Source organism: Plectrocnemia conspersa, unplaced genomic scaffold, assembly GCF_051122295.1.
Source record: "Plectrocnemia conspersa isolate PC_06_02 unplaced genomic scaffold, ASM5112229v1 ptg000013l, whole genome shotgun sequence".
Taxonomy (NCBI): Eukaryota; Metazoa; Arthropoda; class Insecta; order Trichoptera; family Polycentropodidae; genus Plectrocnemia; species Plectrocnemia conspersa.
In genome coordinates this window covers 5,782,239-5,809,789 of record NW_028277177.1, presented here as the reverse complement: position 1 = coordinate 5,809,789, position 27,551 = coordinate 5,782,239, and the positions used below count along the sequence as shown (strand labels likewise).

The 27,551-nt window shown below is 28.5% G+C and overlaps 1 protein-coding gene across 1 annotated transcript in view; it reads left to right on the top strand.

Moving 5' to 3' along the window:
• Positions 1–26,740, top strand: part of LOC148227127 (uncharacterized) — a 48,826-nt gene extending 22,086 nt beyond the window's left edge. The window contains exon 2 of the mRNA XM_088201994.1: positions 24,816–26,740. Within this exon, the coding sequence (XP_088058120.1) occupies positions 24,816–26,453 (1,638 nt within the window). The 3' untranslated portion in view covers positions 26,454–26,740. The remainder of the gene's footprint in view (positions 1–24,815) is intronic.
• The last annotated feature ends 811 nt before the right edge of the window (positions 26,741–27,551 follow it).

Sequence of the window (27,551 nt, the reverse complement as noted above, 5' to 3'; positions counted from 1 at the left end):
TGGCTCGGACGAGAAGTACGGTGCGCGTATGTAAACACACACACAGCGTTTCTTGTGGACCATAAAGACCACAGATCGGAGTGGTGACCCCTACGCTAAGGTCAACAGCCGCAAAAAGCGGACACCGCCCAAAGAATTGATTTCCGCGGGTCAATGTAGACGACCTTCGATACGGCATACAATGCTTGCTTAGGCAATGGCTCAATAAGTGCAGCTAGTCGACTTTCTTCTGAAGAATTTGGCCAAATTTTTGCAAATCATCTGAGCTAATGGATTCTTGATGGTTTGATGGATTTTTAATAAAATAATTTAAATTAAAAATTTTAGTAATTGTAATAAGAAATTTCATGGGCTAAATACATTTTATATTATTAATTTCGATTTTCCATAACGAGAGATTTATAGATATTTTAACCCGCGACATTTAAATCGATGTTCAATGGTTTATATAATTGATTATATGTTTCTGTGTAGCATGGTAAAACGGAACTAGAGTTGCCAAAGCAAAAAGCTATATATTTTACCATCGTTGGAAGTACGAGTTATTCATTAAAAGAAAGTATAGATTTTTCATTGAAGTGTTAATACAAAATTTATGTACATATATACAACTATACAAACAGATTTAAGTGTTGCCTAAATGTTTAAGTATGCTAAATTATGCTAATAAACAATTACTGCTATCGTTATTGGAAAAAATCAAAACAAAAGTTATGGACTTTCTCGGCGCTTTGTTAATACTAGTCAGACATTATTATTTATTATTTTATCAAAATATAAAGTTTGAGAATCTCTTATTATTATTTATATTATTAGTTTTAATGAATCATATTTTATTATTTTTTAAATAAATAGTTATTACCTTTTAATTACTGATTATTTATTAAAGCTACTGAATGTATAATTTAATTACTGATCTAAATTAAACAAAATTACCTATTAAATAAATACAGGCCCTTATAAAAAAGCAGAAAAATAAATGGTTAGTTTTTTAAAAAATAAATTATTAAGAATTACCGCCGTTAACCGATTGTTGTTACTTTTGTTTTTGATTGTTAACCGATTAAATGGCGATATGTAGAAAAGCTGGCGGTGGGATTATGTTAGTGGACGATCCTCAGAATTCTGATTAATGTGGCAGCGATAGTATATTCTCCGAGAGGTAGTGGAGATGCTGGCGGCAGGATTTGTGAGTCCATGATCATATGTAGTCCGCGGGCGTCTGCTGGTCTGCCCTCTCCTTATCGAAGTCTAGGCTTAAGTATCCTAGCCTGAAATGTTTGCTGATCAATCGCAAGTATGCAGCGATCATCCAGCCAATCGCTGCAGTTGCTTCTTAGAACAGCGGAATAGGTATACGCTTTTAGAAAGCAACATTCGCTTGATGGGCATTATCCGAGGTGCATTGCATTGAACGGGAAACGACAAAAAATATTCTCTCAATAACGGAGAATATTTACAAAGCTCGTGCTATTTATGGGATTTTTTCTGGTCATAACGAGTGCTGTGTGGTCCAAATCTTTTATGCTATTGTCTTGTTTCTTTGTTGATGGATGATAATTTTAAGAGACCCTTTAAACTGTGTGTGGTCGCCACAAATTAACTAATTTTTATTGTATTTATGATTAAATTATTGCTTTTGCAAAATATTATGTGTGCTTTTTGCAGTAAAATATTTTGTATTCAATTTTCACGGAGCTATTTAAAATGCATAAGGTCTAGAAACGCATATTTAAATACAAATATTTGGTTAAAATAAAATTAGCCATTTAATTTAAAAACATAATTAAATTAATTTGTGACAAATTAATTTAACTACTGACCGATTTTACACTGAAAATTTAATAAAACTACTGACTAAAAGCAAACAAAAACACAGTAAAAACAGGCTTTTTTGAAATTATGTTAAATTACTTGATAATTAAACATTACTAAATGAGTTCAACACTGTTCAACAATTTTGCCACAAAGATGAAGTAATTCCATTCCTAAATTCATCATAGTTTTCTCTTATAACGATTTTGTCTATTTGTTTTTTATAAAACATTTTTGCTTTTAAATCATTAAGTATTTCGCTTAATAACAATAGTTCTTTTTTCATAGGTTTAAGAGTTTTAAGTTCTGTATATTAATTATTAATTTTTCTAGTAGAAAAGTAAACTTTCCGATTTAAAAGTCGCTACAAAAGTTGTGCTTTTTATGCTTTATGATAGTATCGTGTTATGTTTCATATAACATCACTGTCTCTTTTACTTAATCTATCGTATAAACACTTTAAAATTATTTACGTAGTATTTTTAGGATTACTTGAAATTTGATTAAAATAATTAATTAATTTTTCCATAAATGATAGAATAAGAATAACGCGTTTATAAATATATACATACATAACCACATAATAATATATTCAGGCTTATGCAGGCAATAAATAGCAACCACAACAAACAAACAATAAAAATAGCTAAACTAGAGAGTAAGAAAAAATCCATAAGGTGATTTAATGTGGTTTTAAGACTTAACTTATAGAATATAAATGCTTTAGAATTTAGCAACGTGTTTTAAAAATGTAGCAATGCAAACCACAAGGGGCAGAGCGTTTTTACAATAAAGCCTCCAGCGTAGGAACTAATCATTGCAAATCAATTTCAAGGCAATTATTATTTATTAATATAATGCCTATATTTAACTCTTAATTGATATATTATTATATATGTATTTATACCGTTAATTTAAAAAGTTTTAAATAGTTGATTGATTTTCCGACAGTCATAATATCATCACTACATAAACACCTACAAAAAATCTGATAAATTTCAATACGTTCAAAACGATGACAGTTAAAACGTTGCTTAGATAAAAATGATTAATAGCGATAATTTCCATTTATACGCTACACATCGTATACTTTGCTATCACAAACTATGATTTTTACGTCGATAAATTACATCCGAAAAAAATGGATGTACACATTCAGACTGAAATATATATGCATACAAAACAAACATGCAATTATCACCAGTACGAGGTAACTGGTGTTTATACAGTAAATAGGATATCGTTTAAACAATAAATTTTTGCTTTCGCGCTGATGACGATCGCGTGACATGATTGAAAAAATATAGACAATTGTCTGATGGTGGTATTAGATATGGAGAATATAATATATTGGAAACTTCCTGATGTGCTTTGACCTGATGATGTCAACCGAGTACAAACTAAACTTCTTATACGTGTAATTGCAAAATAATTACAATCTGCTGGTTTGGACACGCTATTACTATTTACAGTATTATTTTCAAGCACCCATATAATACATGTTTATATAATAACAATAAAAAGCAAATAAGAAATCCATCACTTAAGCGTAATTTGTTAGTAATAACTAGCCATTGAACTTGCGGTCAAAACTTTTATTACCCATAAAACAATAACAGGAAAAACTGTTAAAATACAAAGAGCAACTTCTTTTTTAATATTATGAATCTTTCGTAAAAATACGAATATCTCATCTTTCGATTACATCTTGTTTTCGTTATGAAACTTGACATTTCGTTACTTTGCCGAAAGCGAATAACATTTACATGTCCTTATATGTTTCGGCTCAATTATAATACCAACGTGGGTCAAAGGCGAAAGACAATTGAAGGATATTGTAATGGGTATTTTTTGCTAACTTCAATCAACTGCTGTATGTTAACAAATATGGCTTTACCACATATATGTAGCATCAACAATAAGAAAAGCGATACATTATGGATCAAAAGTTACGAAACTTATCTTTCCAATTTTGCTTATTAATAAATAATTTACATTAATCAGGACGAAATCATATTAATAATATTCTTTCTATGCAACTGAATAATACATTTATTATATCATATACATATCTTTATAATGTAATATAACATTTCACACATTTTGACATTTTTAGTGTATCTATTGCAAACACGAACTTTTCAGTTTCATATTTAAATTTTGTCGATTTTAAGTTTAAAAACTATTTATTTCTTTCTAAATATTTATTTTGTCCCATTTAAAGTAGTTTATATCGGGAGTAATATATTTATGTCAGCGTTTCTTCTAATTTGTAGAACATTTGTGAAATAGTATTTATTTAATTTTATTTGAGGGAACATCAATTTTTTTTTGGTAAAATATTGTGTGGTTGGGTGCACTCTGAACAACAAGACAATACTTTTTCTTTTCTGTACAAACTGGTAGTAAGAAGTTGTATAAAACTATTCACTTTAATCAAAGAAATCAGTAAGGGAACATGGAAATTTGATCAAACTTGACGTGCTTTTTTTACTATTAAAGCTTCCATTTTGAATTTTGAATCTATGTTTTGAAGCCATGTTTCTGGATTTGTTTTAAATAAATTTAACAATTACTAAATTATTTATTTACGTTATTGTTTTTGTTAAAAATCGTTTTGGGACCAATTTTGCTGATACTTGTTTCATGATACATTTTTAGCCATCTCCTTAATAGTCATTCAACAATTGGTACGATCTTCCGGTTTTTTATTTATAAGGTAAAATTTAAAGCAAACTCTTTGTAGTGTGATTTTTAAAGTGACAAAATGCGGGGTAATACTTGGTTGTAAAACACAAACTACGCATCTAAAAGAACCAATAATTGACATGCGAATTTCAGTAAAACTAACGTAAAAAAATGTACCAAAAACGGATTGCGTTATTTTTTAATCACACTTTTTTCGGTAGCCAAGTTAGTACTGTAATCGAAATATTAAATTGTAAGTAAAGCATTTGCCAAATTCATCAGAATTCATCGAAAAAATAACGTGACGTTATCGTTTTTATTCATATCAATATTTAGTAGAAGTAAATTAATAATCTTGCACAGATTTATGAATCAGAAAAACAATGGCAGGAACAGTAAATCCACAATTATTTGCGAATCATATTAGATTTTTTGACACTGGGTCTTTAAATTTACATTGCATATTTTAATATATATTAAATCAATTGATTAAAAAATAATAGATTTAATTCCAATTAATGTGATTTTTTTGATCATATATTCAGTAGATTAAGTATCATAGAAAATTGAACAAAAAAATAAATTAGAAGTTTATTAGGACAGATGCTTTTAATAATACGCAAAATATTTATTTTTAAATATTCTTTATAATTCACATTTATTAACTAATAATAACACTTTTTTACAGAGAAGTCAAACTACTTTTATGAAATATCAAACAAGTAAATTTAGTTCGCGTTTTATTATCTTATTGTCAAAAGTTCTCAATGACTCACTCATAAAATGTTTTTTATAAATATTTTTTAGTGTGAGCTTTTATGTGTACATTCTACTGGTAATGCCCATCATGTATTTATTGTCAATAAAAATGTTTATACACGTATCATAACGCACTTTCCCCGACGAAAATAAATAATCAACGCCCATGTACATCCGCGCTCGTTTCGCAATACCGTTTGATCATTTTTTCCCTCGGCCGCGAAAAGGTTACCGACTTCTGAAAATAAAAGCAGAAAGCTTTCACTGAGCTGGTTTATTCAATACACACATAACTGGCATTCAATAATTGTAGGCACCTATGTGTATATACTGTTTTTTTTCATGCTTTCACGAAAATTGTACTGTATCATCTGTAGATACTATCTCACGGTTCTGTGACGGTTCAAGCAGAAATTTTATTGTTAGCACTATTTTGATTGTGTTATATACGGTAAAATAAACCGGACAGAGACATCAATAATAAAATTAGTAACCCTTATATAGCATGTGAATAATATTTTTGTTAATTATTATATGATTCCATAGAATCAGGAACGTTTTAATTACATTAAAGTTTCTGTCTTAGTATAATTAAATATAAATAATTTAATTTTCTTAATGATAAAAGTTTTGACATCGTTTCAGCGTTGGGTAAAAAGCACATGCAACGAAAACATGTCTCAACTTTAAACCCTTGTATCTTTAAAAAAAATTTTGTAGAATTGTAAATACTACATTATTGGATTGCTATCTAAATTCCCAAATATAATAATATTTTAACATATTACCAGAAATAATTGTATAATGTTTTTAATGTATTGACTTGTTTTAAACGGATAAAACAGCATCCAAATAAAAATAGTAATGTAAAACGTTATTATGAATAATTCTGAAAATGAACGTATTTTTAATACTTTTATTATTTCTTTAATTTATATTTGTTGTTGAAGAAATGACGTAGTACAAAATATGTTGAAAATAAAACTTATATGTACATACATAATGCAGATAATTTATATATTTGTAAATTATAAAAATACATTTATGAATAAATTCCCAATGTTATACATAAAATAGTATCAGATTTATTGTAATTTTTTTATAGTTAAATAGCTGATATAAATTGTTTTTGCTGATAATTACTATAAAAATTGACAAAAGTTAAGAAACGTCTAAAAGCAATCGAGAGGAATGTTAAAGTATGTTAAATCATCCACATGAACAGCTGGAGACGACGTTTATCAAAATAATTAATAATTTCTATAGTTGGTTTAAAATATAAATTGCTTCTTAATTTTGGTTTCATTGTCATTGAAAGCGAATCTGTAAAATGCCAATAAATAATTTAAAAAAGAAGCAGATAAATCTAGAATATCTTACTATTATTTCACATTAATAAATTAAAATAACCCACACAGTTTACTGTCCTTCCTCTTAATTTGAAAATATACACTTAAAGTTATAGATATTGACTTTTTACTGATTGCTTTATTGAATTTATGATACTTTCACATATTTATTATCAAAGTTACTACCTACTCTTAAATATTTCTGCATTATTATATCGACATTAATACTGACATATTTTTTATTTTACCTAAAAAAATATGCAAAATATATTAGAATAGCGAAAATCATAATAATTAACAATACATTAATATTGTACATGAGACTTTAATTGTAGTAATTATGAACTATTAGAAAATATAATCTTTGTAGTATATTGCAATTACCTGAAAAGCTTTCATATTATGCAGCTTGCATAAGTTTATTTTTAAAATTGCTAAATAGGGGCCCTACAGATCAATCAAAATCATAATTTATGACAGTTAAATTATGGTTTACGGCAATTCTAAGCCAACACAACTACTTCTCTAGAAATATAGACCTTTAAAATACACGAACAGTGGATGCACAGTAGAAATTACCCGAAAAGGGCACAAAGATCATTAGCTTGCCTTTTAAACAACTCTAAGATTTAATCTCACGATAATTAGTAGTTTTAATTGAATTTATTACTAATATATATAATTAGCTGTCTTCATCACATAAAAAGTATAATTAGTCAAGAATACACATATTGATTGTGCACGCATAAAATTTTCAATATCATTTTTCAACATATTCACCAAAATCGTGATCAAACAATTTGTCTTTTGAATTCCTACACGTCATGAATCACATTAATCATATACTGTACTTCTTACGTATAGCAAATTATCGCATTGTTAATGTACTCGTAGGTCACAAAAGGGTAATGTAAACAAGACTGCGTAAGATATTTTTTTCAAGTTCGTCTCGCAATAAATATTGTAGGTATTTGCACATACACATACATATACTCTGATTTCTTCTCTTGGGTAGAAATCATCAACCTTTGACATTATGTGGATACTTTAACGAGTTTCATTTACACGAAATGGGTGTAGCCGCGAGACTATTTTTATTGTATGAGATCACATTATATTGTTGTGTTGTACCTAATGGAGGTTTTGTATTGGAGCAATTAAGTGCGTAATTAAAGTAGAGTTTCATTATAATTGGATCGAGAGGAGATCTCAGAGTATCTAGGTAATAGGCATGATTGTTATTATGTATTAAATAAACGTCGAGTATTTTTTTAATTTGCTATGAAAAGCGACAATTTGAGTGTTTTTTAATTGTGGGGTAATTTGACTTCATTATTTTATTATGCATTTTATTATTCATCATTTTTAGCTCTTGAATATTTAAAATATCTGTGAAGAAAGTTTATTTATGCTATTGTCTTACAGAAGCATTGGCAAGATGAGACCAAAGTTCATATGTTATTAACTAATAAGCCAAGGACCTTTAAAGGCTAATAATGACGATTTACACCATAGATAATTACCATGTCAAACATGTTAAGAGTATAACAAACAAACAATCATTATATAGTGATAATTTTAAAGTACCACATATGGATTCCTTATAAGTTACAGTAACTTGATAATGGAAGTGAAAGGATTGGTAGTATTACTTATTAAGTATATGTAAACTTATTCTGCAAAGCAGATGCTTAAACTTTCTGACTACATCTAGTGGGACAGACGAAGATGCTAAAAAAGGTTCTATTAGTAATATTTGATACATAAATAAAATAACATTTTGCTGCTAGATTTACTCTAGACGATTTCACTCAAGTTTATATATTGAACTTGATAGAGATTATCTGCAGCAGGACTTTTTGTAACTAAGCTATGTAATTTTTGATTCTTAGTATTTTTAAAATATGAATTTGTCACAAATAGTATTTTGTATTGAAATATTTCAGTAATATATTATTTTATAACTTATATGAAAATATAAAAAATATCGATTCTTATTGCAATAATAATATTCTCTACATGAAGAAATATTAAAAATATATTTCATTAAAAAATATAAATTTTAAGATTATGCGAATTAGAAAATTATCACGATATTCTGCAACTTTTGTTGTATTATTTTATCTGCTCCGTTGAGTATGCAAATACATACATTTAATACATGTAAAATGTAAAATCATTGTTTCCTGTTCTTGAAGTCAGGGGGTTATTCTTGTTAAGTAGGTCTTAGGGGTCTCCGAATTGGGTTTGTCTTGGGTTCCGGGCGTTGAGTTGAACCAGGAGGTGCAAAGAGAGAAGCGGCCGCTTCTTAGTTGTATTCCAAGTTCTTGAAGATATGATGTCTTGAATTTCGAAGTGTATATCTAAGTGTGAATGGCAGTGGAATAAGTATCTGTGAAAGTCTCAAATAAGTTCTTAGACGAAGTTTTCGTATTTATATCCATAATAAATTTCATGGGAAATATTTTTGTCCATCCCGAACGTGAAACGATTAATTACAAAAAGTGACGAGTTTTTTAAAACAAATTGCCATTGGCCACTAAAGCAGATTACAAACGGCCGTTTTACGGTCAATCCCGAATGCGCTCGTTATCTTTATTACAAATATTTTAATCCTTTATGATTTATGCCGCGTACTTTGCAACCCAAGCAGTAAAAAAATCGCACAGTGTGGTCTCATTTTAACGAAAAAACTCATTTAAAAAAAAAAAATGAGCCGTTTTATTACTAATAGCACAATCCCTTTGATTGTAATTCATTTGAAGCTCGACAGTTGCATATTGTTTAGATGGTTAAATATAAAATTGTTCTATTGTGAATATATTTTTTGTATTTTTTATATTAAATATTTTTTTAATTATATACCGAAAAAATAAATTGTTATTATACTATCGACTAGTTAAGCATTATGTATCGAGTAGTTAAACGTTATGTTTTTACTTCTGGCATAAATTAATTTATATACTAGTTTATGAAAAAAATGCATAATATTTTTAGTCATGTGCATTAATTAGCAATGGCGTCTTAAAAAAAATATTTAAAAAATATAGTTTGTGAAATATCAATATTTACTTAATGGTCTGGAGAATTGTAAGTTGAAGCAAGAGATTACAATACCGGTAATACCGGTATTGGGTCGAAATTCGAACTTCGATAATATCGGTATTACATTTTTTTCTTAAATCCGTACATTTTATTTTTTGAAAACGATGTATCCATGGCTTAAAACTACGAAAGCGACAATGCCTATATTGATTGAAACAGAAGCAGATAAAAAAATATTGTTAATTATAGAGGATTAACCTAAGTAGTATCAAAGTAGAATAATATTATGCAGTATTTACGTATTTTTAATCCTATAACATTTTAACTTAAATTTATGTTACTTTTAACATGAGTAGAAATGAATTAGTATATATACATATATAAATAAGCATAAATCTTTCTTTATAAAAATAAATGGAGCAACAAAGTTTTCGAACACAAAAACATTACTCATAAAAATTTATATTTATTAAAAAAATATATGGTTATAAAACTAGATTTGCAAAATATTTGTGTATTAATAAAATATTTTTTTATTGATTAAAATTTAGTACAACTTCTTAAAATTTGTAGACTTAAAACTTTTTATTTTCAAAGAAATTGAAAATCAATTTCTTCAAAGGTAATAAATATCTATTTAGGTATGAGTTATATTTAGTATTATTAGTAAGAAATAATAGATAAAAGAAAAACCTTGCTCATTTTGACTTTCACTTATTCAGATCATAATAAAATTTTACGAATATGTTTAAAATTAATGTACTTATGGAAAGCAATAATTGCATTATTATTGGTAAAAGTTTGGGCATGTTGGAAAATTTCGACTTTCTTAAATACGATTTTCTCTAGAAAAAAATACACGCGACAAAAACTCATTCAAGTAAAAAAAGTCAATTTTTCACATATCGGTAGTACTGTTTCATAACACTCACGTGATAATGTAATAACGATCTCACGATCTGATGAGACCGAATCGATCTTTTTTCTACAATTCCGTTTCGCACTTCAATACAGCGGAAATGCAAATCGAATTTCCCATAGCAGTCGCAATGAGTAAACTCAATATCAATAAGCATTCGACTATGATAATTGCGAGTTATATTTCCATTTATTACAACGCAAACGAGATTTGTGAGAACATCAGTCGTAATGTAATTATAACTTTAATATATTTTTGTCACTTCCTATTGTAGCATTGTATTAGGCAAGCGGTTACATTGACGTAGAAGACTGGCTTATTTTTCGGTACCATTTATGTAATTGTTATTAAGCAATTGCGACATCATTATGTTTTACTTGTGGAAAATATGCGATCTCACGACGCAGTTATCTTTTAAATGATACTCGAAGCTGTCATTTTGAGATTAGTATTTTCATAGGACAATACTTTCTTAAAGCATAATATTGTATTGATTCGTTTTCAACTTAGATTATAATAAACATCTTCTTATGATGAATGCATATAAAAGATATTTCCATTACAAATTCAACATAACTGTTGCGTTGCACTTATTTAGAATAAAGCACACGCGATAAACGAAAAGATATTATCATGATATGTATTATTTGTTTCAAGATTGGTTGAATAGCCGGCGATTTCGCGCGATTATGTCTAAATTTGGCGATGAAACTTTTACGAAACGAGCTTATAAGATGATTGTTTGAATAAGGCGGTTATTTAAATGGAACGATGGTAGATAATAACAATGAAAAAATGCACAATAATTGCACATGTATGTTTTTCATTAACAATGCATAATTAATCACTTATTATTATATTAAAATAAATTTTGGTTTTAAAAAATTAATATTGAATAGTAATTATCTGACAGATATTTTAAAATCATTCAAATGCATTGTTATATAATTCTATTGAAAAAAACTGAATGCCTTATTCACAGTGAATATTTTACTTCCTTCCAGTGATCTTATCTAACGTTGTTAGGCAATCAAATCAGCATTGGTAATATGTATGTGGTTTAAATATAAAAAATATATTATATATACATATTATAATTTCAATTTAATTTTATGATAACTAAATTTCTCATCTGTATAATTAATTACTAAAATATGGTTGCCAATAGTGAGATTTTATAATAAAATGACATTTTATCATAAGATTTTATAATAAAATGTCATTTTATAAACAGTGCTATAAGGAAAAATTTTGTATGTTAAGTTAAGTCAGTAGTGTGATAATAATATTGAGATTTCTGAAATCATAATAAGGAACATTATAATATACAAATTTACTGTTTGTGAGCTTAATTAGGTTGCTATGATAGTACGCCATTATTTTGGCTCTTAATTTTTATTGTTAATTTAAAGTAATTAATAGCTTTTCGGAAAAAAATTTAAATATCTGTATAAATACGATAAAACTAACACGAACCAACAACAAGATTATGTTGTAAACTATCAGCTTCATCAAAAATGGCTATAAACTATTTTTCCTGCAGCTAAATTTCTTATCTTACTTGAACTTATAAACCCAAAAAATATTAAGCAACACAGACTATCACAAACTACTTCTAATAATTATAATTTATATACGTGTTAAAATTAAAAATATTGACAATTTCCAGATATTTATTACAGAAATTTAAAAATACTCTTTTTCTAAAGTAATAATATGCATACACAGGGCATTGAGAATATTAACGGTTTATTGTATATAAAAAGCTTAATTTTAATAGTTGCTATTTTATTTATACCCATTTCATGATTTCTTGAACTATCTAATATAAAAAAATCATGAAATTACTAGCTGTATTATTAGGCTCATTTTTATTTATCCTGTTCTTTCAAATTTATTTCAATACTTGGCTCTGTACAATTTTTTGGTCTTTTAATTTTACGTATTGCAGTAGCACGTAATAGGTTGTCAGCACGCCACTGTTCAATTTCATATAATCGTTCATTAACATGTCGTTGTTTAGCTCAACTTGCAACATAAAAGTTGTAAGTTAAAAATAGCACAGTCGACATAGGAACGGCATTCAAAATGAAATATGCAAATGTCAGGTTGCTATATTATAGTTCTTGTAACAGACAGAAACATATATTTTCTGTTTTATTGTATAAATATAGCATAATGATACGAGTTTATAAATGAAGTTTTTAGAGTGCTGTGCGTAATTTTTTTTAAATACAGTATATAGATGTTCAGAAATCACAGTCGATAGACAACTTTTTACATAAGTATTTCATTGACTAGCTTTAAGCTATTTCATTGTTTTATACGGGTGTCTTTCTAAAATCGAAAACTAAAAATATATGTACTAATAAGAAGTTGTGTATTTTTATAGTTAAAAAGATATTTCTTAGCTAGGTTAAGGTAATATTTTTTTACTATATTAAGTGGTTTTGCTGATGCATGCATATTTAACGTATTGCTTTTTTAATAAAATGTACACTTTTACGAGAATAAGAATAAAAGGTTTTCTAATAACATATTTTCACTACACGCATACTTTTATTCTTAAGCCTTCGTATAAGAAATGATACTATATTAACATATAAATTATATCAATAATTTTATTTTTTATAAAATTCAAAATATAAAAAAAAGTAGTGACGTTTAAATAGATTGCATATACTTACGTGTGAAAATCTTCTTCCCCCTTTAACTGACTGTGATTTCTGAATTAAGTATAGTTTCTCCTGTCGGGTATACTTTTTAGGCAGCTAGTTTTTGATTTGGAGCAGTTCAAAGTTTCACATAAATGTATTTTTTTTGTTAAAAATAAATTTGTACAAATATTTTCAAATGTTTTACATTGGCTGCATTTTGTTTGCCGCTGCATAGGAAAAGGCGAGTCCATGCCAGACGTTTTTGAGTATTTTTAAAAAGAACTGTGACCGGGAATTGGTTAATATATGTGTTGATTATAACTTTTACTATATAAATACGTCTGTTTTTTGGATATTCTGCAAATTCTTTCTCTATAGAGGCTTAATCCTATCTTCTTAGACTCATGTCTATCATAATGTATATTTTTATCAATTCACCGCACTATATATTGGGGTATTTTTTATTAATGTGTTTGGGATAAACCATAGAGCGTCAATATACTTTTTTAAATAAATAGTTCAAGTTAAATTTATACATAAAAAGTTCATTGTTAACTGAAACTTTTAGTTAATAATTGACTCAAATTAACTAGTAGCTTAGTTCATATGAGATTTTTTTTGAACACATAAAATATGTTGTATTTTTAATTTATATGTAATTTTTATTAGCGTGTTGTTGTGGAATTTTATTTAGTGTGTTGTTTAAACACAATATACGGATTTTTTAATGTAAATGTCACAGATTTTTGCTCATTTTCTTTTAAAAAAAATCGATTTCTTGTGATAAAAATGTATTGTAACAGTAAAGTTCGCAAAATAATTTTTGCTGTCATTTCTGCTTTATATATCAAGTATAAAATTAGTTTCAAGTCTGAAACACCACATAATGTTTTAGACAGACTTTTTAATATACTTAGCTAATACAACTGGGAAGTATATGTATTTTAGATATGCTTTAAATATAAAATGGATATAATACATAGCTGACATTTATTGTTATTACGTCCCAGAAAATCGATGGTTTTTATAGAAATAATAAAAATTAGAATATTCAAGATAAAAAATACTCATATATATAAGGAAGTTGAATCGGAACTCACGTCTCAAACCTTATATGTTTTTTCATGCGTTATTGTTTTTATCGTGCTTCCTCTTCTTAATTCACAAAATTGGCACATCACGAGCTCCAATTAGTATCACGATTTTTTTGCAACACCATCAAGCATCAAACCATATCCGCACGCGTATAAATTCAGTGGGCGTTAAGGATGTTATCCTAAAAATAAATCACAAGGCAGGAGTCGGAGTAGAGGCGGATCATTCAAATGCGTGTCAATTGTCATCGTCATGTTTAGAAAGTGCTATAATAATAATTGCTGATTATTTGTACATAGCTTGGGGACATGTCGGGTCGAAAGCGGTAGGGTCATTGAGAGATGATGACCCACATTTGTACACATAACGATAATTTTTATATTAGGTATTATTTTTTGCGCAAAACTTTGATGCGTGTGATTGCGCGGTTAATTGAAATGTCATGTTACGTATGCAAATATAATAAAACAATATCTGTCATAATCGTAAAGTTTACGGCTGGGTTGTGGTTTGACAGGAAATAGGTGTTGCGTATGTGTTTTAAAAACCAGCGGAGGATAAAAAAGGTTAAGATATGAAAAGCACGCGTAAGAGTATTTTCAGTCAGTTGGTTGTCAGCATTTTTTTGCGAATTCATAATATCAGAGTTGCGAAAATCTAACGAGCTTTGACCGCTTTTGAAATTTCCCAGCCTTTGTGCGTTTGACTGTGAAACAACTTCCTTATTACGTGATAAACTCGTTAATAACCTCTCAACCGGTGAAAAATTGCGTATGCAAATTCCATTGGTGCACATATACTACATTAAAATGTTTATTTTTTATAAAACTTCCTCAGGCCATTGTTGTGAAGAAGATGTCTAAGAAAAAACTTTACTTAATGGGTATGTAATGAACCGTCATTAAGTTCGGTTTGAAGATCAATATTTTTTTCTGTCGGCTAAAAGGCCACGAGCGACAAATCAGCGCTTTTAAAAGTATATCTAAAAATACGTATATTTCTTTGGATCATGGTAATATAAAATTATCTTTATACTTAAATTTACCATAGTAAAAATACTCAGTTACCTATCCGAATATTTAAAATTTTAACTGAACGCTTAAAAAGTGTAATTGAGTTAAATAGAGTAACAACATAAATGCATACGATTTTTTGTGACGTCACAAGTGTAAGGGAAAGTTTTGTTAGAGCTGTTTTTGCTCAGGACCTTATCTAGATGGTCAAATGAAGGTCTTTGTAGAGGCTTAAACGCTTAAGTTTATGATTTAGTAATTAAGGAAAAGTTAGTCATGTAGCCTAAACTAAGCATTCTGGTTTCTCAAAGTTTTTCATTTATTAAAAAATACAATCTCTTATTTTCACTTGAAATTTTTTTGAATATATTAAAAAATATATGATAAAGTATAGTATTATAGATGATCGTTAAAGAGAACAAACTTCAATATAATGATGATTTGTTTTGATCGAAGAACCAGAACTTATCGATCTACTTTGATTGATCACAGAGCGTAGAGCTACAAAATAATTTTTGGCTTCCGTATTTATACCCAACTTTTAGAGAAAATGGTCAATAACAGCTGTACTTTACATTTTTCATATTTTATTTTATTTATTTATTTTTCATAAAGCGAGATTTAAATTCATCGATAGGAAAATTCTAGGGCATAACTCTGTGGAAAGCTCTCATACATTTCTAAAATTTCTGATTCCCACACGGAGCGGTTTTTTTTTATCTAATTAATAATGTAGTTCATAGATTAACAAAGCAAAGAGAAAGCCTATAATAATAGTCATTAAATTTGTAACCATTTTTTTGTAATTCAAATACTTCCGACTTGTAATAAACGCTTCCAAGAAAGAACGTATATTTTCAAACATCTGGCACGGACTTTTCCCTTCTTATGCAGTAATTTAAAAAAAGCAGCGGTTGCAAAACATTTAAAAATATTCGTAAAAATATTTTTTTTACCGAAAATTGGTCTGAAAACATTTAATTAAATAAATTGGAATTACCAGTTTTCTTTAAAAATTATCGAGAAATAATTTTCGAGGCGAGATTCAGGGAGGTATTTTTTTTGGTGTGATTTTCACTGGTTTGCTTCAATGAGACGCAATTAGAGTCTGTTCACATAACGTTTCATTATACAAAATACAATATTGTTATGAAGAAGTTGACTAGTTAGTAATCGTAAGTGTTGAATCGTTTGTTTCGAAATCATTTATCTAGTGACGAGAGATTTGCAAAGATATTTAAACCAACGTTGAAACGAAAATTCCGTCAAGTTAAGTCAAAGGTAAACCATTAGCTTGTTGGGTTTGCTTTAAAAATACCGCATTATTTTTGTGGATGTAGAGGCGAAGCCCTAGCGGTAGCCTGGCGTGTTTGTCAAAGACCAAACGTGAGTGACTCGATTGTCGAAATCCATATATTGTTTTTGATGCTAGGTATAGGCTTTTGCTTTAAAATATCTGCCATCAGGATAAGAAAAGCTTATCTGATTAATCGTGATATTTTTGATGGTGCAAATAATGTAAGTCAGCATCTGATTTTGTGACGTAGTTTTATGTTTTTATTTAAATTAAATTAATAACATTGTGCCGTAATAAGTTACCCCAATGCATCACGATGGGAAATTTGGGATTTTGGGTGGCAGTGAAATACTCGTGTCACGCCACAAACAAATTAAATTAATTTGTGATTTTTACTTACGATTTGAAGCACATAGTTGTTGAAAAATTATAAAGATCATTATCATTATCATTATTCCTCTGCCTTGGTTAGTTTTAAGCTACGCAGCGCCGGTTACTGATGTCAATTTATACCATGTCTCATTAATCAAAGCTCATCTGACACTCAAAAGGCAAATAAAATTTAAATAAAAAGGGCGTGGTTGCATATATAATACATATCTAAAGCGGTTAATGCATTCACAATGATTTATTGCAACAATCTTACACAAAATAAGGATCACGATTAAGATATATATAATATTTTTTCTCATTTAGTATTTAGCACTTTATTTCAGTATCTATAATAAGTCATTTTTTATGTCTTACCTTTTCCAATTTCTATTTTTTTAAATGTTTTAATCATACGATTAAGATTCACTTAACTCAAAATTTATGGATAGAGTGGAAAATAAAATATCTAAAATTATAACTCTTAAACTTCAAAGGAACAAAATCACGCTCTTTAATTTTATGTTCACCATTGATATTTAACGTTCACATAAATCTGTCCGTTTTTGATTATGATATCCAATTTATTAATAATATTTATTGTGAATCTTCGATTTCTGATTAAGATTCAAGCTATTATTACTGCTGAATTTAGAAAGTTTGCCGAAAACGCAACAATGTGAAAATGCGTACTTCCATACGCCATAAATTATTATTATACACTTTTTTTCGTCTCATCGTTGTCAATGTTGAAACACGTGATTAATCGATACAAAGCTGTGGGTGAGACCATAGAAGAGCTATGGGCGTTTTCTACTATGACCCACTGGGTCATCTTAGTGTTGATTTTTTACCTTCGCTAACTATGCTCATTATCGAATATCGATAATTTTTTTTTACGCTTCTTACTATTGCTACATGGCTAAAATATTATAATTAACAGTTGAGTAATACGAGTTCGCACGGATGCTAATCTGCGTAGATAAACACTCATATAATGATGTATTATTAGTAACATTTTCCGGTGAAAATGGATTGTTACAAATTCCGTAGTTTTGAGCGAAAATTATACGCTTGAATATTTTAATATTTTGAATTTATAATGTAGAACTAGTTTAATTATATGTATCAGTATTGAATGAAATATTTTGTGGGAAAATTAATTGAAACTAAAATGAATAAAATTATAGGTATTCTGTTATAATTACTGTCGATTTAACAGCAATTTTAATGTAATTTATCATACAAAGAAAAGTCATGTTATATGCATGTAATATTTTATTAAGATAATTATATGGTGGGTTGCAAATTAGATGTTGCTAATTTTTTAATAGAAAAAATTATATTTAAAATTGTATTTATTATTAAAATAATATACAATAGTCATAAGTAATGTAAATTATTTTTTTACTCATGATTATTCATGTATAAAGAAATCAATTATAGCAAAGAACAATGAGCTTTTTTAAGTCAACTTTAAAAAAACTTTACAAAAATATAAACATTTTCCTCATACATTAGTACATGAATATAATTAATTATATCTACCGGAAATTTCATATTACATTTCAACTTAATACTATTTTTATAAACATAATGATACTACTGTAAATAAGTAGTGCTTACAATTACAATTAATTACGAATACAATTTGTCATTAGGTAACTTAAAATATAAAATATGATACATGTGTAAAAATATCTTTCTTATCTTTTTGCTCATAAATAATATTTTTGTATGAAGTTGTTTTTATTTTTTACAATATATTAATCAAAATACTTTATATTTTTTATTTATTTTACAACAATCCATTATATTTTGAATTAATATTATTTATGCATTAAAATATCACATTACACTTAAATCATAATGTTTCACATTTTTTTTGATAATGTAGTCATAATAGTATTAACTTTTATTAGCAATAGTTATATATAAATAACACTATATATAAATTAAAAGCATTATTTGTTTACGTATTTATAGTTTTTTATTGTAATATTATCCATAATTAAAAATTATCTCAGCCTCAAAAAGAGTATACATATAATTAAAAACATTTTTAACCCAAACACTTGAAAAATTTCAATATAAATATGATTCATATTGAATGAATATTTTCTATATTTACAAATTGTAATTAATTTGTGGGTATAGAACAATTAAATATTAGATTTTTTAGACTTAATAAAAATACTTTATTTTTTCTTAGTGATTATATTTAAAGTTTTACATGCTTTTTAATATGTAAAGAAAATTTTTTATTATAATTTTCCCTATAAATAAGAAATATGTTAAAATATTTTTTTAATATATTTCATAATAAAAAAATGAAATAATAACTAAGGTTAGGTATCTAATATGTTTTTAAAATCATACAATATAAAAAAAATAAAAATATTGTATTTTTTATATATCTGAAAAAACTACTAAAAATGTTTTTATGTTTCTGCTTAATAGGTTCTAAATTTTTTCTATTTACATACTCAAAAATATTTTTTTCCAACATCTTCTGAATACACATTGAATCTTATTATATTTGCGTTTATAGTGCCCTTTACCCCTCTTTTAAAGATTTATTAAATAAATCCACAATTTTCTCTTTTATATATGCCACATGATTAATAGTGATTTTCTATCATGTTTATATCATCAGTGCTGTAATGGTAATAAAATACACTTTAATGTCTATTATGTATGTCATACAATAAATATAATGTATTTTTAATAGAAATACATTGAATGTCAAAAATAATAACGTACAATCAATAAATTACGAGTATCCGCTTTGAATTGTTCTTTTTTATATGGAGAGATATCGACGCGCTGATTCGCAACCCACAATTTGTATCGTAGTTCATTGCCTTTGCGAATTAAAGCAACAATAAATTTCATTCATAACTTAAAAAAACAACAATAAAACTACACTTGTCGAATTGAATATAAAAAAAAGATTCGCTTCGATCATTCGCAGATTCATCACAGTCTTTCATCATAATATATGCAGAGAAGAAATTCATCATTGAATTCACAATGAGCATTCGTTTGCGGGCCGTCGCTAAATAATTCAAAACATCATCCGAGACTAATTCTTTGTGATTAAAGAAAGTACCAGGACCGTACGTTTGTAAAACGAGTCTTTGACATGTGAAAATTTCAACGTCAATGATGAAATTGAAAACTCTTGTGGAAAATCATGTCGAGGGTCGCACGAGACGAGTGTTGAATTATTGAAGTTTTTTTGAGAATCAAAGGAGAATGATTATGAAACACTTTCGAAACTCTGTGCAAAATTGCAGCTAGCTTCTTTAGAAATGCTTAAGGTGTGTTTATGTTTGGTTTTGTGTATTTATGTGCGAATTTTATATTAGTTGCCACATGTCGATGTGGTCAATTGTTTAAAAAATAGACTATTGCATTTTATTTTTCATAATATGTAATATTTTAAATACATATTTTTCCAAATTTAATTTGAAATGAAAATGATTACGATAAACAGTGCCTTATAATAAAGTGATCGGGAAATATTTTGATATTTAATTTCTATAGATAGTCACGGAACACGTTCATTAAATAATCGTGATTTTTTATTCATAAAGCATTCCGATGAGCTCTAATTTTTTCATTTTGTATAGCATACATGTGCGACTTGGCTCGATTTAGTTTATCAGTCGTGTTCATCTGTGAATTTAGAAAAGCACGATAGAAAAGAAAAAATTCGGGGTTAGTGGGATTTGAACCCTCGACTTTTAATTAATAAACAGTTACTATCGAACTTATTTTTCATTAAACACTAACATATTAATTTAGCAGATTTTTTTTGCTGTTCATTGGCAATATAGTTTTAAAAGTGGAATCTGCCACACTTGTAAAAAGCACGAAAGTGGAGCAGTGCAGTCTATATTTTTTTGTATAGTGCTGGTAGAAACTCGTTTAAATTTATAGATAAATAAAAGTTCAGTGTGGTGATGCATGTCTGTAAGTGTACGTTAGTAAGTATACGAGTAGGCTATAAGGTATTTAAATAGCCTAAGTTTTGTATCAGACTATGCTACACTAATTTACAAATTATTATCCCAGTCGTACAAGTTTTGATTTAATATTTTAAATATACGATTTGGAGCGTTTGTGTCGTAATTTTCTAGATTATTTTCAATCTGGACTTAGACTGAATTGTAACTGTACTTCCATTAAAACATTTTTCTTTGGGTGCGAGCCTGACACTTTATTCAATTATTTGCAGATGAATATAATGATTTTTTGTGTATGCAGCTCTGGAATTTGTTAAACAATTGCTTCGGATGCCTTTGTTAAAAGACATTTTTTATACAATATTTTTGTTACCATAGTGCATTGTAATGCACAAAAGCACTTTGGCGTCTTTATTTCATTAACTTTATTAATCAGCACGATAGACGAGTAGTATAAGTCGCTGATTATTAACTTGAAAGACCTGTGTTCTAATCGCATATGGACCTTAGAGTTTTTCAATTTCAGTGATTATTATAAAATTATAATTTCGACTGATCCCTACAGATAATGTATACATAGATTTTCCTATTCTCATTGATGAACATTTATATGGTAAATTTAAATTGAGATATGTTATACGAGTACATATTAGGTATTGAAATTTTTCTAATAATCATAGAGAATAACTTGTATGTATTAATAAAAAAAATTATGCCGCCGGGCTTTTTAAAATCATGCACGATTACGTTTTTGAAAATTGTTATTGAATACTTATTTTCTCGTCAAAGGGCTAGTTTTTTTTAAGATCTCATCAGGTCAAACACACTGAGTAGAAACATTAGAGTCCAATGCTGCATGAAGGCAAAAAGTTAAGTACGAACAGTCATTTTTACACCTTTGGATTAAAAAAGAGGTTAAGATCCAATGAAGATTTTTTCTAGAGGTATTCGTATACTTTCTAAGCGCTACGTAAAAATGTTAACCTTTTGTACTTTTTTGTTCAATAAATTACCATAAAAATATATTTAAAGTTTTCATTTGACTAACGAACATATTATATACATATAAATGAAACAGTGAATGTGTATTATTAGTGAAGTTATATTTTTACTGACATTTCAGTGAAATTATATCTAATTCATTTTCAAAAAAATATATATTTCTAATAGCGAAAATATAATTTAACTGATAGACGCTAGTGAAATTATACGCCGCTCTTAAATGTCTATGAAATTCAATTTGACTGTTGCAAAATGTCAAATTGCCAAACCCAAACCTAACATTAACTAAATAATACAAGTTCTAAGACCAACCAGAGTTTTAAAACTTTTTATGGGTTAGGTTTGAGTTTGAGTTATTGAGTTATTTATTTAGAGAAATTTATTTTTAATATTGTTTAGTAAGTTTTAGAACAGGGGGGAAATCTGAATGTTGTGGGATGCCAAATTATGCTAAATTCAAGCATTTAAAATTAAAATTCATTATGATATTACATTGTGAAGTATATAAAAAGTGGGCGTGCGGAACGCATGTAACGCACGCTCTTATCTCTCACTCACTCTCATTAGTTCAGACGCGAGCGAGCGAAAGGGAATGTATCTTACCGTACGCGCTAGATTAAATAGTAGCGTTGTCGATCAAGTGACGTGGATCTTCCGTAGGGGGTAGGGAACATACGCAGCTAGTGTTTCCTCTCGATAATTTCTCGAGAAAAATGTTAAATAAAGATTTCTTATTTCTGGAGAAATCAGCAATTTTATAGAGCATTTTTATTATACAAAATTAAATTTGTACGAATATTTAAAAAATATTATAACCACTGCCCTTTTTATAACACTTCATAAGTAACGGCGGGTTCATGCGAAGACCAACATTTTTTTTGCAATTTTCTATTACTCTAACCGGCCGGCGGATTATTTTTGTTTTGGTGGTCTAAGAACCCGCTCCGATAAGAAATCGATAATTCAAAAAAGTTTTTTTATATTGTTTTTATAAAGTAGCAACAGCTGTTATTGCCAATTGTCACTTGATTATTATTAACAGTCGATGGGGTACTAAATTTTTTGCTAAAACGATAGCCAATTTAGCTTATAATATTTAAAACCTAATGAATATTATTGGTTTATTTCTTAATATCGTCTAGAAATGTTTGCAAACTTTCTCAATATTCTTTTCTTAAAATATATATTACAGTTTAAAATTGATTGGTTCTGCTTAACAATTTTAATTTTGACCACGATTGTCAATCTTTATAATCGAGTTTAACCACGAACATATGTAATGACTTTATTATGTCACATCGAACGCGTTTTACTCAAAACTTTATAACGTGAGAACCATTGTTAAGCAACAACTGCTTATTAGGTGTGAAACTCCGCAAAAATCGCATCCGGCCAATCGGTCCTGTTCATTCATTGAATCTCATATCAGACTACTGACTCCCGAGATGACGAAACCACACAACCCACATAGTGAAAATCTTATATCAAATTGATGATTGCCCATCGCACATAATATAATGACCGCTCCCCGGGCGCCTCGTGTGAAATGCTAAGAAGTTTCAATCGTTTTTTTTTCGTACGGTGTTACCTAAACGGCATATTATCACGTGAATTACTCCTAATGACATATTACGTGATATGATGAAGCATGCGTGTGCGATGTTCCCAATTCAAAACTTCGATTCGGTGCTTTATTATGTATTATGAAAATTTTTGAAAATGGTGTTGTCTATATTTATGCGTGAGCATGTGTCCATCATTATGATGTTCTTCAGTTGATTGTAATATTGTAATGTACGATATTAAAGTGCCATATGGTATTTATATGGATGGTTAGGTTTGTAATGATTCAAGAAAAGCTCAATAATTTTCAGACATGTTGTAGAAATATATCCTTATTAAAATACAACCGTTTCTCATGCGAAACTTTTCCCTATATCAATCTCACTTAATATAAATTTAATTATCAATTTCACTTATTATTATTAATCAAACTATCATTCAAGTCAATAAATTTTATATATGTAATTTAAATAAGTTAGTCATATTATAAATGCCAATAATAATATTAAATACGATTATCATCTTCCGAAAATATAATTGAGTAGCTTTCTACCATCACACAACTGCCATCGTTACAATGTCAACAATATAATTCCTCATGAGAGTATCAGCTTTCAAATCTTCTTCTCACGAATTATCAGCTTCTCGATTGGAATGTCTATACTATGATACACTAAAAAAACACGTACTAGCACAAAAATATTTTTAGATTAATGCCTAGACATGCACAAAACTTTTTAACGGGCCTTTTTGACCATAACTGCAAACAGTCACGGAAGCGAAATAAATCAATGCAATTTTTGGTGTCTAGCACAAAATATCAAACATTCGCATATCACGTCCGTGTGTAAATTATGCTATTTCTAGGGTCACGTATAAAAATATATAAAAATCAAATAAAAAATAAGTAGGCATGATTTCACCGAACATTTTTTTATAAATCAATATTTTTAAAGAATTTCCCATAAATAATTTATGACAATAAAACGTACACGCAGCGTGTAATTTAGTATGTATTTTTCTCTCATTGTTTATTGGATATTAACAGCGTAACATGCATCTGGAAATACACACAAAGGTCTTGGGTTCGATTCCGGCTCTTTGGTATCGTGATCTATGACCGCTTTCACTCTCTGTCACTACCGAGAGCTTCTCGAGTGAAATTCTTAACACGTGACGCTATTACGGATTCTAATGACTAATTTATCTTAAACTACATTAATTTTTGTGTCAATCAAATAATTTCTAATGCTATTTTCTTTTTTATTTCCAGTTTTGCGCAGCCCTGTTGATGTTTATTTGCGTGGTGTGGGCAAATTCCGAATCAGAAGGCAGAAACGAAATCGATCACGAAAAGCTAATTCGCTTCAATCCTGCTCTGAGGCGTGCTTTATTAAGAGCATTAGAAGATCTTGAAAACGAGTCGGAAGACTTCGAAGAGGAAAGTTCGACGGATACGTCACTGGCTGAAAAAGATGAAATTTTAGAAGCCGGGGACGAGACAAGCCCCGAAAAGCGCAAAAATTTCAGCGTCGATCAAATTCCAGCTGTTCAATACCACTCGTTCGTAGTCGACGGTCAAAAAGCTTTCAAAGTCAAAAACAGCAAAGACTATGAGATCGAGAAGAAGAAACAGGAAGCTAAAAAAGCGTTAGATCCTTTGGATAACGAAGACATCGAAGTAAAAGAAACTTCAAACTTGAACGCGATTACTCAAACGAGGAGCATCCAGAGCAACATAGCAGCTGAAAACTTCATCAGTAAAGATTCTGGTAAATCAGAGCCCAATAAGAAGCCTGCGATAACCACAACTACAACTACCACTACCACCACTCCAAAGCCGAGCCACAACGAAGATGGTGAGAATATCGAAGAATTAGAAAATCACGAGGTCCAAGTGTATCAAGCGCCATTGGTGGCGGCGTTCACTGTTCATCAAGATGCTCTCGGTTTACCTAAGAAAGTCGTACCAATATTTAAAGAAGCTGTAAGAAGACCGATTCTACCCACGCTTCCAGTGACTACGATGCAATTGAATCCGATTAAAACGCAATCGAATAACATCGATCAAAGTGTAGTTCAACAACAGTTTCCTAACGTTCAAACTTCTAATTTCCAACAATTGACATTACAACAGCAATTAGAAGCTAAACAAAGGTTTTTAGAAGAGCAACTTCAAAAATTGCAATTGCAGCAAAGGCACCATGAAGAGATTTTACATCAACAGCAATTGATTCAACAGCAGCAGTTGCAGCAGCGCCAACAACAAGAACGTTATATCGAAGAGCAGAATTTCAGACAGGCTCAAATCAATAATTTAAGACAGCAACCCAAGAATGTCTTCCAGACATCATCAGTCTCATTCTTGCCAAGTATTACCATAGACTCACCGCCTAGTTTAGAACAAGCTTTGCCTCAGAAAGAAGCAGTCGATTTCTTGGTCCATTTACGTTCAGGGCAAAGAATACCATTTCCTCTACAGCAAACCGCTCCTATAGTTCCGAATGCAAACTTACAAGTACCTCACGAAAAGCAGTACCAAAATTTTATAGATAAAAATCAAAACAGTGGAACTGTGCGTGTTTTCAGACAAGACTCGGGCACCGGAAACTTTGGCTTAAACACAAACGACATCTTCTCTAGGAACAATCGCTTCAACGCAAATTTCAACAAGAGATTTCCAGTGTTTCCGAATCAGAACAGGTTTAAGCACAATGACGAACTAAAGAGTTTATTATACCAATCCGGTTTAACGCACGGCGGTAGGTCTCAGGAAGATTTGAGCATCATATCCAAAGTTTTGTCGCTCAATCACGGTTTGCCACCAAATTTCGTTTTCGACAACAGAAATCTCCACATAGACGAATCCAGAAGACTAGAGACGAAAATTCAACCAAATGGAAATAGCTAAAGTTGAATACGTTCACATATTTTTAACACATCATTGATGTTTAATTAGTAATAAAAAAATATTTGCCATCGACATCTCATCAAACTGTGTTAAAATATATATTGTATAATAGTCATTTTAAATTCGTTTAGATGATTAGTGTCTTTATATGATCTATACATATTTTAACCTCATTATTGTAAATACTTTATAATTATAAACTTTATTCAATACAAAATGGTACATTCTCAAAGACTGCACAATATTTTATTAAATCTGTATATAAGTGCACAAATAAAATATACATATAATTATGTATTATTATTTTTGTTTTATGTTAATAATTAGCAATTATATTTATAACAAAATGAAATGTAATTATGTATAAGTATAATTTGTCCGATTTTTTTTATAATTTATATTATTATAATATTATTAAATAAATAAATTTATTATATATATAATTTTTGTATTATTCCAAATTTTAAGTATTACATATTTACTAATAAAGAAATAGATTATTCGTTTAAAAAGTGACGTGATTTGCTCCCTTTTAGATGTTTACTTTCTTTTTGTGTTTCCATGAGATAAATTGCATTAATTTTGTGTTTTCTAAAACAATTAAATACGGTTATAACGCAAAAGGTAATGGATGTTTGTAGAAGAAAAAATATTAAGTTGATAGATGTCATTTGTTAAAATGGATTTAATAAGCGTTGAATATAATAGAAAGTCGTATGCGATTAAATAAATACACATGTAATAAAAACGACATCTTTAAACTCAAGGATTATTCAATGTTGTAATATTTAATGTAATTAAACTAAATACTTTGAATTAAAAAATAAACGAAGTGATAAAAAATAATAAAAATAGTTAATAAGACAGTTTCACTAAATAAATTATTATTTTGAGTATAAATAATATAAGAAATACCCAGATTTATGACAAATGCAATTATTGCTAGTTTAATAATATCATTTGATTGATAGTATTAAAGACTTTTCATAAATCATATATTAAAATAGTGATAAATTTCATATGTCTGATTTCATAAAATACAACAATATATTGATTTTATGAAAGACAATAATAAATCAATTACATGTTAAAAAGCAC